Genomic DNA, 14280 nt, shown 5'->3' with positions numbered 1-14280 from the left:
AGTGTTATGCTAAGCCCTCTGATTTGACTGCTGGCTTTGTGTGAGAAAAGTCAGTCATGTGTTTAGTTTGGAGCTAATTCCCAAAACAAGAGCCTTGGCTAATCCTTGAGATCAGCCTCTGTCTGTTGGACTAACAAGCAGCAGGCATGTCCCCAACACCGTTTCTGGTTGTACTCCAACACGTAGTGAATCAGCCTCACATCAGCAGTCGGGCTCTGGTGACGGTATCTCATATTGCCAAGGATCCCCCAGCAGACTCTTTCAACTGTGCTGTATTTTGCCTTGACTCAGGAGTGTGAGCAAACCTAAGCTGGTAAAAAAAAAATGTAAAAAGTGAAACGAGATTAGGCTTAAGCTGATTGTCGCACACATATTGCATCTGCAATATCCAATTTTCTCTCCACAAATGCATTGGGTCAAACTAAATCCCACAATTTTGACTTGTTATCACATTAGCCATCATGGAGCACGAGGACATTAATGGGAAAATCAATCCGCGACGTCAATTAGTAAAACTCTGCGCATATTTTATTGTGTAATTATATTTCCTACCAAAAACAAATGCACACGACACAGGACAAGAGCAACAAGAAGGGCGTGCGAGAAAGCAAAGAGACACAGGGGTTGATGGTGAGGGAGACACAGAGAGAGACGATGAGCCAAACAGAAGATTACCGAGGCATCCCTCCTGCTGAGCAATCGTATCGCTAATGCTAAGTTACCACATGCAGGGAAGACACATGAACAAACACGCACACACATACACAGACACACACACACACAGACAGAGCAAAGTGGCTTGGTCACACACCTATTGATAGATCCAGTGCAGGAATCTTGTCACTCCGGTTGCTTGATCTGTACTTCCTACTCCACTTTACCAAAGCTTTTACATAAGATGGAGAATAGTGATCAGAACAATAACGATAGGAAATAATTAGCTTGCTGTGTTAATAATGATAGAATTGATGCAAGCACTAATTTGTAATTTATAATGATGGGCAGTTTTTCTAAGCCAGTGCAGTGTGGACGAATCTCAGTTAAGGATGGTGATCTTTTACCTCCACCGAGGAGGTTATGTTTTCACCCCTGTTCGTTTGTTTGTTACTTTGTATGTTTGTTTGTGAGCTAGGTTACGCAAAAACGACTTTATCGATTTCCACGAAACTTGGTGGAAGGATGTGGTTTGTGTCAGGAAGAAGACATTAACTGGTGCTGCAAATCCAGATCACGGGACGGATTTTTAAAAATCACTTTATTTAACACTGCAAGACCATTATTCAACAGTTTCCCCAGGAAACAATTAATGATTCTCAAAGAAAAAGATCAGGCACATTTAGGGAACTGATGTGTGTGCAATTCGGTGCAGCTTCATTGAATTTAAGGTATTGGGATTTGGAGGGGGTATGTACTCTAAGTGCCATTCTTGTTGTAATTGTTGTGAAAGACATACAACTGTATTCAAATTCTTTTGATTCTGAAAAAATTGTTGAGTTAAAAATGCAGGTCATATTATTCAAACTGCAGACACAGAGGACCGGTCCACGTTCCACAATGATATAGGATGATGTGCAACATATAGCTAACAGTTTGATGCTTTTGACGCTATCCCCACTCTCCTGTGAGACTGCAGCCTGGGAGCACCTAGTTCCTCTCCTCATGTGTCCAAATAGAGAGGAAGCCAGGGGATTAGCTGTCCAAATAGAGCTTGAAAGAATGGGCAATTAAAGTTCACATTGCGGACACCATCTCTCTTCCTTTCTCCCCCTTTACCTGGGAATTCCACACCTAAAAGGGCAGGGCCATATCTCCCCTGCTGGTTCCTTACCATCCGTCACCCAAAGTAGATGTGTTTGTATGTCTCGTGTATATGTATTATATTTCTGTGTTGCTCCCTGTTCGTCTGTGTCAACATGACACTGTATGCCCACCTCTCTCTCTCTCTCTCTCTCTCTCTCTCTCTCTCTCTCTCTCTCTCTCTCTCTCTCTCTCTCTCTCTCTCTCTCTGTCAAACTCATCCTCCCTCTCTCCCTCCATCTCTCCTCCATCACTTTTTGTCTGTGTGAGTGAGCATGCAGAGTGATCCAGGGAGTTAATTACAGTGGGTGCCTGTCAGGCGGGAACAAAAACCTTGCACAGACAGCACAACTCGGGCGGCAGAAACCAGACTGGTTCAACCCAGTCATCCCAGACCCTCCCGGCCCAGCCCGGCTCAGGCCGGCTCAGCCCAGCCACGCTCACAGGACTATAAGCACAAGAGCAGCATTCAGATCTGAATAACTAAAGTGCAGAAGGTTGCCATGACGATTACCACCATAAATATTTAAAATATATTCTTCCAGCTTTTTAGTTTTTGTCTGCAGGTAAATGTCAGCGTAGGACACAGACTGCTACAAACACCATGCAGCGCTTCTCAGTGAAAACACTGATCCCTACTAAGCGCACCTGAAACCTCGAGCTCTGACATGGCTGAGAGTTGTATTAATATTAGATTTCACCTCTGACAGAGTCGAGACCACTTGTTTCCCGATATAAAGTTGAGACCCCCAGTTTGACAGCTGACATGATAATTTAGCCATTCACAAAATTGGGACAGAATCTCTGGCTGGGCCAACCATCTGACACATGTAAGAAGTAATAGATGTTTAGAGAACTTTATTGTTTGCTTTGAGTCTTTAAACAAGTATTTTTTTTTTCTAGTCATAATTCCTTGGTTGAAACAACAACATCAGTAAAGGGAGGAGTGGGGGATTAACTTGATTACTTCCCCTAATGTTGGCTTAGGCCAGGAAAAGCAGAGGTGGACTATTTATGGTTGACTACAATTAGTAGAGGCCACATTGAATGGGACCTACAGCTGAACTGCCTAGACCCGGATGGAATTGATCCAACCAAACTGACTAGACCCATGTTCAACTAGGGCACCAACAGTTGGCAAGTGTCCCTCGGACTGTGTACTCCCACCACAATGTTCATTACCCAACCGCTAACAGAGATTCAATTGCTATTGAATGTTTGAAACATTGACCACACAACACACGAGCATTTACTGTATAGCCTAATCCAAATTCAATACATTATGAGCTCTTGTGATGTGATTATCATCTGGGCCCTCTGAAGCTCCTTTTAGGATATTTGCAAAGTGGAACTGATATCCTCTAATTCGTGACCATGTAGAAAACATTGTATTCAGACTTTTACTGACTTGGTTTCCATGGTTTCTTGGACCTACCATAACTCAGATGTAGCTTATTTTTTAGACTGACAGCTACATTAAAGCAGCGAAGTTGCCTCGACCTCCATGCAACACAGGCGCCGCAGCTATAAAACGTACACCAACACTTAACCTCCTGCTAACAAGTGGTCACCTAAAAAGAAATTGCTTATGTATTGCATTGGTTACATGGATCTATAGAGTTTGGTGAACTTGGCCCACTGGCCTGAGGTTTTAATCCCACATGCAGGCCAGCCCTTTTCCAGCGATCTATCTTGTTAGTCTGAGCTGTTGTAGCTTACAGTAATCTAATCCTAGCCACCCGCTACCTCGGATTTTCAAGCACTGACATGCTTACACCGACACTGTAGGGCAACACATGCTACATACACCCTCATAGAAGGTCAAATATCCATCGAAAGCAAGAATAATCCTCCCCTACGTGTTGATAGGGACCTAAAACAACCTTATTTATCCCACTGCAGCTGAGGCACACTCAGTTATGGAGTTAGTATGATATCTGATACTTATGCGTGTGTTTGCCAGAATAGACATTTAAGGACTCACATGCTTCGGTCCTCGTGACCCCAGCCTTACCATCTACCAAATGTGCTTTGTAAGCCATATCCTGTCCATTTCCCCCTGTGTTTTATGAAGCTACTTAACCTACAACTTGACCTCCTGCTTTACCAGATGTCAGATCCAAAAACATCTCACAGCACATAACCAGGTCTTAGCTCTAACTCTGTCGACCAAGTTGCAGCACTAAGAGACCTTCCACAGGCTTCCATGTAACAGCAGCATTGCATGACCAAACTGACTATATGCTGTTGTGGGCAAAATAACAGGAACACCCAAAATATAATGTAATCAATTACAACAATTACAAATATCCTACAATGCAAACTGTAAAATGTATAATGTTCAGAATTGTATCAAAAGGGTGTTTCTGTTTTGTATGAGATTTCTGATGCTGTGAGGGGTTTGTAATTAGTCCACGATATGTAGTTGTATTAAAATAAGAATAAAATCAATCAGCTTAATGCATTATCATCCAACAGTTCCACAAACCAGAAGCTCCTCCCCGAGGATGACTGGCCACTTTGTCACCATATTGCATTTTCTGTTTGCAGGCAAAACCCATTCTCCGATAAAGCTGAAAGGAATATTTGTTACTGTACAGTAACTTTGATTCACAAAATCCGAATCATCATCAGAATCCACACCAACTTTCACTTGTCCATAGATATTAGCACTCTACACATGTCTAGTTTTTTTTCATACATTTTTTCATAAAGATTTCTATTTTCTGAGAAATTCACAAACATGTTAAAAAATGCAATTGCAATGTTAAAGAAAGTGATCCAGATCCACCCCAAAACATAATGGGTTCTTTCCTGTCACATACTGCAACAAAAAAAAAAAAACATACAAACAAAAGGGCAGAGGTGAAGACATCCTTGGTGGTGTTAAAAATTGATATATATTTGAAGCAACATCTATCATCATCTTCTTGGATCGCATCAAATTTTCCACTTCTGTTGAATGCGTAAAACTTTACATTTTTGTCTTTGCAGAGGCTCACATGGACAGGAAAATATATACATTAGTTCAAACTGCGTGGTTGAACAGGAAGTGGTTCATTGCAAATCCAGCAAGTGCATGTGAGCGCTTAACCCTCACTGGTTGTTTATCATTTTAATGGAAGCTGTCCACCCACTCTGCCTAGATCCAAGTGCATATAGAGTCATATGTACAGTCATAGTATTCGTCTGGATGCCAGTCCATAATTCAGCCAAGTAACTAATTTACAATAACTAACAATCATTTTTGCATCTACATACTTATATGCATAATTTATTATTATTATTCTTTCATTATACTGCTTTGTGTTTAAAATATTATTTGTTAAAGCTGCAGCAGTTCAGAATGTCTGTGGCTGATTTAAAGGAGGACAGACCAGACAAGTCACATCAGAGCTGAGACATGTTTTTTTTATTCCTTTCTTGCTTCGTAATAAGTGCCTGTTCTGTCCTGCTTTCTGTTGTGGTTGTTATGTCCCATTTTGTTTTGTCAGATTTGTGTCTTTGTCTTTGCTGTTGTACCAACAGGACTGATATATTTACAGCTTCAGTTTATTACCATCATTCCCGAGAGTTAATTGAGTAGTATTCATTAATCACAGATGTCGGAGGGAGCGGAGCCTCCTATAACAGCAGTAATTGTACGGCATTGGGTGTATTTAGTAGTCTTGGCAATGGGAAGAGGGCTGTGACTGTTGACGGCAGAGATGCAGTTGTTGGGCCGGTTGTTTGTGCGAATGTGGGTGTGCATGTGCATGCGTTTGGGTGTGTTTGCAGTGGGGAGTAAGTTTGGGTGAGTCTGTCTAGACACAATCTCACTAAGTGAACTCTTTGTGACCCTTGCTGCCCCTTAGGCTGTCTGATACGACACTCAGTGCAGTGGGAGTCACAATAGACGCTGAGAAGGCAGCAGACAGGGACACGGAGGCAGCACTCTGCCTCACACCGTGCCAGACAGTGATGCAGAGCGATGCTCCGACTGTGGAGTGAGACAGAGGCAGTACTCCCTGACAAAACCACCCACATCAGGACACTTGCTAGATTGACAGGCAGCATTTAAACTATAAGCACAAACAGACACACCTGCACAGGGTCAGGTACACACATACAAAAACCTCAGAATGCATGCACGTAATAACCTGATGCAGTTGGTGTTACATTTGTTACGGTGAAAGTATGAGGGCAGGTAGAAACTGGGCAACTTATTCTTAGGCATGATCGTGTGGAGGACGAGCAGCCTTTCTGTTGACGCTACCTCCCTGTTGAGATGGGAGGTGTGCAGATATAGTCCACCAGTACTTCCAGAAAAGGACACGGAGCCATGTATAGACACAGAGAGCAGAAGATAAAACACAAACACAAGGAGGAAGAGAAGCAGAGGCCCAGACAGAAAGCCAAAGCTACCATTAAAAACATATAGCACATATATGTAGATAGAGGCAGTTGCAGGGAATATGTATTACATGAAAGTCTGTTTATCTACAAACAAACGTCTGCAGTACACCACCTCCCTTTGGGGAGTTACGTGCAATGCAAAAGGCTCAACATCGATGCAATCGATCAATGGAAAGCCAGTGTTATGACGACACTATTTATAGTGAGGTTTTGCTTGTGACACAACAATGGCTGCCATTGGACTTATATGGACAGATATTAAGTCAGACAGGTTTTGTTTTTCCATTCCTTATATTTTTCATTTCACATATTTACCTTAAGGATAAATTATGTCAAATACAGACCCCTGGCTATAAAGTCTTTAACACTCTTCAGCACCATCGAATAATTCTCCCCTCGAATAGCAGGTCACAAGGTCAACAAAGGTCGAAAGAGCACAGACCTGAGATGTTTTGTTCTCTGTACACATGGAAATAGCAGGTAAAGCAGTTGCTTGTGACAAGTCTAAAAATACACACTGACCTAAATGAGCCAGTCAGGACTGTAGGATCCTTTCATTATCTCCATCGTGTTTTATTCTTATCACCATCATATCACATGCTTATTCATAATCTCTGTTTCCTCTTGACTTTATATTCAGTTAATTTGAAGACATGACACATTTTTATCTAAGCATAGCATATGTTACTGATGGGAGCATTGCACTATGGGTTTAAGAAAACAGATCCCTGAAAAATAGCAGAGAAATAACATAATATAGGAGGTGAATTATTTTTACACAACAGAGCGCCTTCCCTATATATATATATATATATATATATAACATGCATGAGTGCAGCTCTTATAAATAACCTATGCACCAGTGTTTAACAGAGGGATTATTGAATGGCACTCCCAGTTCCTGAGGGATGCCGCTCGTGCCGGTGAATTGGATTTCTGCTGTGTCCATTCTTTCCGCCATACTGGGGATCTGTGGCAGATGCAGTAAAATGTGTTTTATAAAGCTATGGTTAGGGTGTTGTCTCAGCATTGCTGCTAACTGTATGTTGCCAGTACCATCTAGTGGCAGCAGGTGTTAGTGCCATCATGGCTGTGGGCTGTCAGGTGGCTGATGTTCTGGGGAACAGAATCATGTGGCAGAGGTTTTGTAATGTTGGTAGTTCACATACGTGGCATTTAACCTGGTTTTTATCCCTCACCTCAGGACCGCAAACTGACCAAGGCGGAGCAGCAACGCTTCAAGGAGGAGGCCGAGATGCTGAAGGGGCTTCAGCACCCCAACATTGTCCGCTTCTATGATTCCTGGGAGTCTGTGCTGCGCGGCAAGAAGTGCATTGTACTGGTCACTGAACTCATGACTTCAGGAACACTCAAAACGTAAGCACCACCTCCTCAGTTTTATTCATCTTCACTCATTGACAGCTCACTATTATTTTATCATTTAATTGAGTTGGTTTGTCATTTGTTTTAAAAAGAACCCTTGAGCCATAGTGTCTGACTGATATAAACTCCTTTAATCACACTTTAACTTTCTGTATTTACCAGATCGTAGCACCCGCAGTGGGAAAATGTCACCCACAGGTGGCAGCTCTGTACTGTTAATAGTAATTGTATAGTGACTTTAATGAGGGATTTAAAATAACTAAAATAAAGAGACATGTCTAAACATTTACCTTTACTGGAAAAAAATATATTTGATGGTATGGTATACATCATTATTATTATTATTATTATTCTCCCTAAAAAACTAAAAGAAAATAACATGGCTTCAGATTTTCACTTTGATATGTTATATTAAATATATTTCGAAAAAATAACTGACATTTATTATGTAAATGATGTACAATATAATGTAATCAAAGTGAAGATCCATGACCAGTTATCATGATGCATTGTCTATCATTGGTTGATCACATTATTCTCTTTGATTCTAACAGTTTTTGCTCTCTGCACAGGTACCTTAAGCGCTTTAAGGTGATGAAACCCAAGGTCCTGAGGAGTTGGTGCAGGCAAATTCTGAAGGGCCTTCACTTCCTTCACACCAGGACTCCTCCAATCGTCCACCGGGACCTCAAATGTGACAACATCTTCATAACGGGCCCCACAGGATCAGTCAAGATAGGTGACCTCGGACTGGCCACTCTGATGAGGACCTCCTTTGCCAAGAGTGTCATAGGTAGGCGACATAAGCAAAGCAATCACTTTGGAGAGCAATGCCAGGCATAAAGTCGCTACATCAGCAAACAGAGTCAGGGCCTATAAAGGTAGGTTTCTCTGAATTCAGCACAGTACAGATGTTTACAGTGGGCCTGGGAGTATAGAAGAAGTCACTCTAAATTCCATGTGGGTAGCACTTACTGTAAACAGAAACCACTAATGAGATGTTGGCTCTGTGAGCCAACTTAAGCAGTGCACCGTAAGTTCCATTTAGTTCAATAAAGTTTTAACTCAGGAAGCAAGAGCAGCCGACAGGAAGCGTCAAGTGAGATCCAAGTTATCCATCCACTTTGGGTCATTTCCGCTCTGCGAACAGTGACAGTAAATACAGATTGTAAACAGTCCTGGTGGTGAAGTGGTGTGTAGCTTTTCTGCTTGTTATTGACTGTGAAAAACCATCTGAACAGGAACGCCTGAGTTCATGGCTCCAGAGATGTATGAGGAGCACTATGATGAGTCTGTGGATGTTTACGCCTTTGGGATGTGCATGCTGGAGATGGCGACGTCAGAGTATCCCTACTCTGAGTGCCAAAACGCAGCTCAGATCTATCGCAAAGTCACAAGCGTGAGTGTCTTTAACTGAATCACTCAGCACATCTGTGGTAATGACACATGTAGACCCAATTCTTTTGTATATTTTTTATCATAATTTAAATGTGATCCCAATTATCGGACTACATGATTAAGTTGTTGAATACAACTACTTTCCGTTCCATTTCTCTACAGGGTATAAAGCCAGCCAGCTTTGATAAAGTGAACGAACCAGAGATAAAAGATATCATCGAATGCTGCATTCGTCAGAACAAGAGCCAGCGGTAAGCAGGTTTTCTTTTCATTACTTCACGTGCTGCACTGTCTTTCGTACAGTTCCTGAGCAGGTCTTCTTAAAACATCCCTGTTTCACCTTCACTTGACAGACTGTCCGTCAGAGACCTCCTGAACCACTCGTTCTTCGGGGAGGACACAGGGGTCCGAGTGGAGCTGGCAGAGGAGGACACAGGCACCCAGGACTGTTTGGCTCTCCGGATTTGGGTTGAAGAACCGAAGAAGCTCAAGGGGAAGCACAAAGACAATGAGGCCATTGAGTTCAGCTATGACCTGGAGAATGATAGCGCTGAGGAGGTGGCTCTAGAGATGGTGAGACGCTAGGACAGTGCATGCCTGAGGGGGAAGATGGGGCTTCATGGGTGTCTTAAATGCTTAAAAGAAGGTCAAGTGAGAGAAATCCTTCAGGTCATTTATCAGCCATTTCAAGGTATTTATGAATGAATGAATTAAATCTCTCCCCCCTACTATCTCTCTCCAGGTGAAGTCCGGTTTCTTCCACGAGAGCGATGCCAAAGTGGTGGGAAAATCCATAAGGGATCGAGTGAGTCAGATCAAAAAGTCACGGGAGCGTCGACAACAGCAGCAGCTCCTCCTGCAGAACCAGGGCTTTGAGGAAAGGAGGGACTCCACTCTCACCTCCCACACCTTTTCTCATCCACCCTGCTCCTCCACACTGGGGCCAGGGGCAGCTGGACAAACAGGAGGGGGAGCAGGAGGAGGAGGAGGAGGAGGAGGAGGGCAGGAGTCAGAGGAGCTGCCTGAAGTGGACCAACATGTCAGACAGCAGCATATATTCAGTGGGACAACCCTTAGTCTGCCAGGTACATTATGCACCCCCATTATATGTGACACACACCAGGAGCTTATTTGAAAGGTGGACTGTGAATTAATAGGACATTATTATGAAAAAACATGGTGGAAGCTCAATACTATAAAATACTTACTGAATATTATGAGCTGGATAAGTGTGTGTTGTTTGAGTTTTTACATTCTTTCTCGTTCTTTTTTAATCATCTTCTACTCAGAAGGTGAGAGCATTGGATCTGCCAGTTGTGAATCGCATGCAAGTGGACAGAGCCAGGCGTACTCTCAGCAAGGGGAATCATACACCCACTCCCAAACGGCTGTCCCCCTTACAACATCTGTATGTCTACATGTTGTTTTCACCTCCTTCATGAACCGTTTCTTGCAGATTATTTGATTATTGTTTGAAATCATTGTAATGACGGATCACATTGTTCATTTACCCTCAGATGCTCCCCACTGGTGAGAGTGGAAACTTTCCCGGTGTACCACTTGGTCAGAGTGTTGGTATGTCCACCATGCCCATAGGCCAAAGTGGAGGCGGGCCTGTTGGTCAGACTTTTCTTCAGCCCACTACCATGGTTCCACAGGTATCACCAAGTGTACCTCAACAATATTTTCAGGTGAAAGGAGTGATAATACTAACTTTAATGAAAAAAGACATGTCTGCATTGGGACTACAATATTTAACATAACTTTAAATGGAAGCAAATCTGCGATTGTGCTATTCTGTCATATTTTGTGCTTTTCCCTGAATAACTATTTACCAAACTACAAATCATCCTCATTATCCTCTGAAACTGACCATCTGATTATGCCCTGTACAGGGTTTCCCCCAGGAAATCGTGTAGCAGAGGTTATGACTCAATAATAGTGACTGATAAATTGTACAGTCTTGCTGTATGAAATAGTGCCTAACTGCCTATTATCATTTTACCTGAAGTTTAAAGTCTTGCCTAGTAAATTAAAGTAAAGTTTGTTTAATTTGTCCATATGTGTTTAAGGCGAGGCGCGCTACCTCTGCTTTAAACTCCTGTGGGAAACCCTGCTGTATTAAATTCAATGCGCTGTTAATTTATGTCCCTTGCCAAAGCTTATTCTTACCTGTTTTCTAATATTTTCTTTTCCCTTTCAACACCAATCATCAATCTTTCATTACCACCGAGTAGTCACAAACATTTTCATCAGAGACATTTCAAACTGCCACTCCCCATGGCTCAATACTCCCCTCACACTCATTCATACCCCCTGTTACCCCACAAGCACCCATTAATGTTGTCACTACACCCATGTCCGTCAGTGATCCTGCTGGACAAGCAGGGAGCATTGTGCCCCTCGCTCAGCAGACCCAGCCCCCTGCCACTCCCATGCAGTTCACTGACATCATTCCCCAGGCAGCACCCCAGCAAACGCAACCTGTCATGATCCCTCAGCAGACCATTGTCCAACAACAACAGATTGGGATGGATCCAAAGACCTCCACCCTTCAGCAGCCACAACAGCAAATGGAGGCCCATGCCACTGTGCTCGAACAACAAGTCAGTGCCCCTCAGCAACCCACGGAACAGCAGCAGAGCCTCGCAGCTACAACTGTACATCAACAGGAGCCTCAGCAGCAGATCTATGCGCAGCAACCGATTCCACCTGTCCAGCCAGCTCCTCATCAGCAAGTGTTGCCCACACAAACAGGTATGGATCAGCGAGCTATGACGATACCGCAGGCAGGAGAGCAACCTCAGACTTTTCAACAGCAACCAATAGAGGATCCTAACGATCAGAACACGATACAATCTCAACTACAACAACAGCTTCAGCAACAGCAATCTATGTTACAGCAGCAGCAGCAGCATCAGCAACAAGCTTTACTGATTGAGCAACATCAGCTCTATGTCCAACAACAGCTTGATCAGCAGCAACAAGCACTGCTACAGCAGCAGCAGCTTTTTCAACAACAACCACAACAACCGCTTTTGCAACAGCAATTAGAGCCGCAGCCTCCTCCACAGCAGCAGCGCGGCAGCGCAGCAGCAGCCGCAGCCAGCAGCAGCAGCAGCAGCGGCAGCAGCCGCAGCAGCAGCAGCAGCAGGCACAGCAGCAGCAGCAGCAGCAGCATCAGCAGCAGCATCAGCAGCAGCAGCAGCAGCAGCAGCAGCAGCAGCAGCAGCAGCAGCAGCAGCAGCAGCAGCAGCAGCAGCAGCAGCAGCAGCAGCAGCAGCAGCAGCAGCAGCAGCAGCAGCAGCAGCAGCAGCAATTATATCAGCAAATCGGACAACACCAAGCCGGAACACAAAACGAACTGGAGACGCAGCAGCAAAGTGGACAACAGCAGCAAAACATTGCATTACAGCAGCAGCAGACTCAACAGCAAACAGAGCAACAACTCCAACAGCAAGCCTTACTCCGACAAATGGAACAACAACAGCAACAGGCACTAATACAGCAGCATTTGCAAAGGAGCGCTATGTTACAACAACAGCAGCAGCTACAACAGAATGCTCAGCTCCAGCAACAAGAGCAGCAACAAGTGCAACTCAAGCAGCAGATAGAGCAGCAGCAGCAGCAGCAGCAAGCTCTGCTGCAGAAACAGTTAGAACAGCAGCGTCAGCAACAAGTCCTGCTACAACAACAGGCAGAGAGATTACAGCAGCATGCCCTCATACAACAACAAAGTCAAGAGCAGCAGCAACAACAGCAGGCTGCAATCATTCAGCTTCAGCAAACTGAGAAACAAGAGAGTGTCTCTTTTCCACAAAGTAACAGCGAGCAGCAGATTCAGCAGCAATCAACTGATATACAGCATGCGTGTATCCCACAAATGAACACCGCTCAGTTTACACCTCATACTACTCTCACACAGCATGCGATAGAGCAACAGCAGCAGCAAGCAGTATTGATCCAGCAGCAAAACGCATTTATTAACCAGCCGCAGCACCATCCCTCTGTTATGGAACCTCATATTCCAGTCGGCACTGAGGTGATTCAGCACCAAACTCAAACTATCTCACAGGCCCAGGTCCCCATGGCCATCCAGACTACGCAGATCCCTCTCCAGACAACTGCTGTTGCTCAAGTCTTTACCCAACAAAGACAAAACGAGGCTCATCCCCAGAACCAGGGCCAGGTCCCGGTCCACTTCTTAGCCCAGTCTGCAGCCCAAGCAGCTCAGGCTATGACTGAGGCTCATGTACCTCCTCCAGCAGCAATGATCCAGGGACAGAATCAAATCATCCAGACCCAGCAAATTCCTTTACAGACAAGTTACCCAGGACCTGTCACTTCCACACAGAGTCAAGTAACTGCTCTGACATTAATCCAGACTCAGCCTTTGCACCAAACTATTACTCAGTCCCAGCAGCCACATGGCCAAGGCCCAACTGTTGACACTCAGATGATGGGCCAACACAGCCAAGCTGCTGTCCAGCCTCCAGCTGCAGTTGCTTCAATTCCCAGTCAAATCCAACATGAGTCTCTTGTTCAGCAAAATGCTCAGATGCCAGGGCTCATGCAGCCCCAGCTCCAGCAACAACGTCAAGACCAGCCAGCTGGCCAGGTGCATGCTCAGACTGCCACTGGCCTTTTGACCTCTCAGTATGTCACTCAGCTTACCCACCAAGCCATGCCATCTGCACAACAGGATATATCCCATATTACACAACAGCAGCAGCAGCAACAACAGCAGCCAGTACTCCAGTATCAGCAGAGCATTCTGTCTCCTGGCTCAGCCGCTGTTGGGACCAAGACAGATCTCGGTTCCGTAGTTGACCCTGCGAACTTTGCTTCCACTCCCCATCCTGTGCAGCAGGCTGGACAAGGCTATTTTCCAGGCCAAGTTGTTCAGGCTCAGCAGCAGCAGACCCTTGGAGGCACCACTGACCCTTCAGTCATTCAGGCCATCTCCCAGCCTGCCCTGCCCCAGTTGACTGAGCATTACCAGCAACAGCTGCAGAAGCTTCCTCATGTGCATCAACCCCTTGCTCAACCTCCTCCACAATCTCAGTTGCTGCCACAGCCCATTGCTACCCCTATCCAGCAACCAGTTCCTGTGAAGCAGGTTTTGGTACCCTGTGACGAGAGTCCGCTTCCCCCGCAGTGTCCACCTGACTCACATTTGGTGGCACATCATCCTGCACAGACAGTCTCCAGTAATGTGGCTGAACCTCAGTCTGAGAACAGGACCCTTCCCCTCTATAGTCATCTAGTGACAAGCGCCACTTCGTCTCCACAGCACCAGGCCAACCA

The 14280-nt window shown here is 44.6% G+C and overlaps 1 protein-coding gene across 2 annotated transcripts in view; it reads left to right on the top strand.

Moving 5' to 3' along the window:
* The window catches only part of si:dkey-151g10.3 (serine/threonine-protein kinase WNK1), a 37469-nt gene that overhangs the window by 11173 nt on the left and 12016 nt on the right, over positions 1 to 14280 (top strand). Inside the window, exons 3-10 of one of the 2 annotated variants that reach the window (XM_035160428.2) lie at positions 7397 to 7569; positions 8148 to 8368; positions 8817 to 8974; positions 9136 to 9224; positions 9327 to 9546; positions 9716 to 10058; positions 10266 to 10381; positions 10491 to 10664. In XM_035160428.2, coding sequence (XP_035016319.1) covers positions 7397 to 7569; positions 8148 to 8368; positions 8817 to 8974; positions 9136 to 9224; positions 9327 to 9546; positions 9716 to 10058; positions 10266 to 10381; positions 10491 to 10664 — 1494 coding nt within the window. Of the gene's footprint in view, positions 1 to 7396; positions 7570 to 8147; positions 8369 to 8816; positions 8975 to 9135; positions 9225 to 9326; positions 9547 to 9715; positions 10059 to 10262; positions 10382 to 10490; positions 10665 to 14280 lie in introns of both variants that reach the window. The other variant, XM_035160427.2, reaches the window with a different exon arrangement.

The sequence above is a fragment of the Hippoglossus stenolepis genome, chromosome 6 (assembly GCF_022539355.2).
Source record: "Hippoglossus stenolepis isolate QCI-W04-F060 chromosome 6, HSTE1.2, whole genome shotgun sequence".
In the NCBI taxonomy this organism is placed as follows: domain Eukaryota; kingdom Metazoa; phylum Chordata; class Actinopteri; order Pleuronectiformes; family Pleuronectidae; genus Hippoglossus; species Hippoglossus stenolepis.
This window is presented reverse-complemented; position numbering and strand designations above follow the sequence as displayed.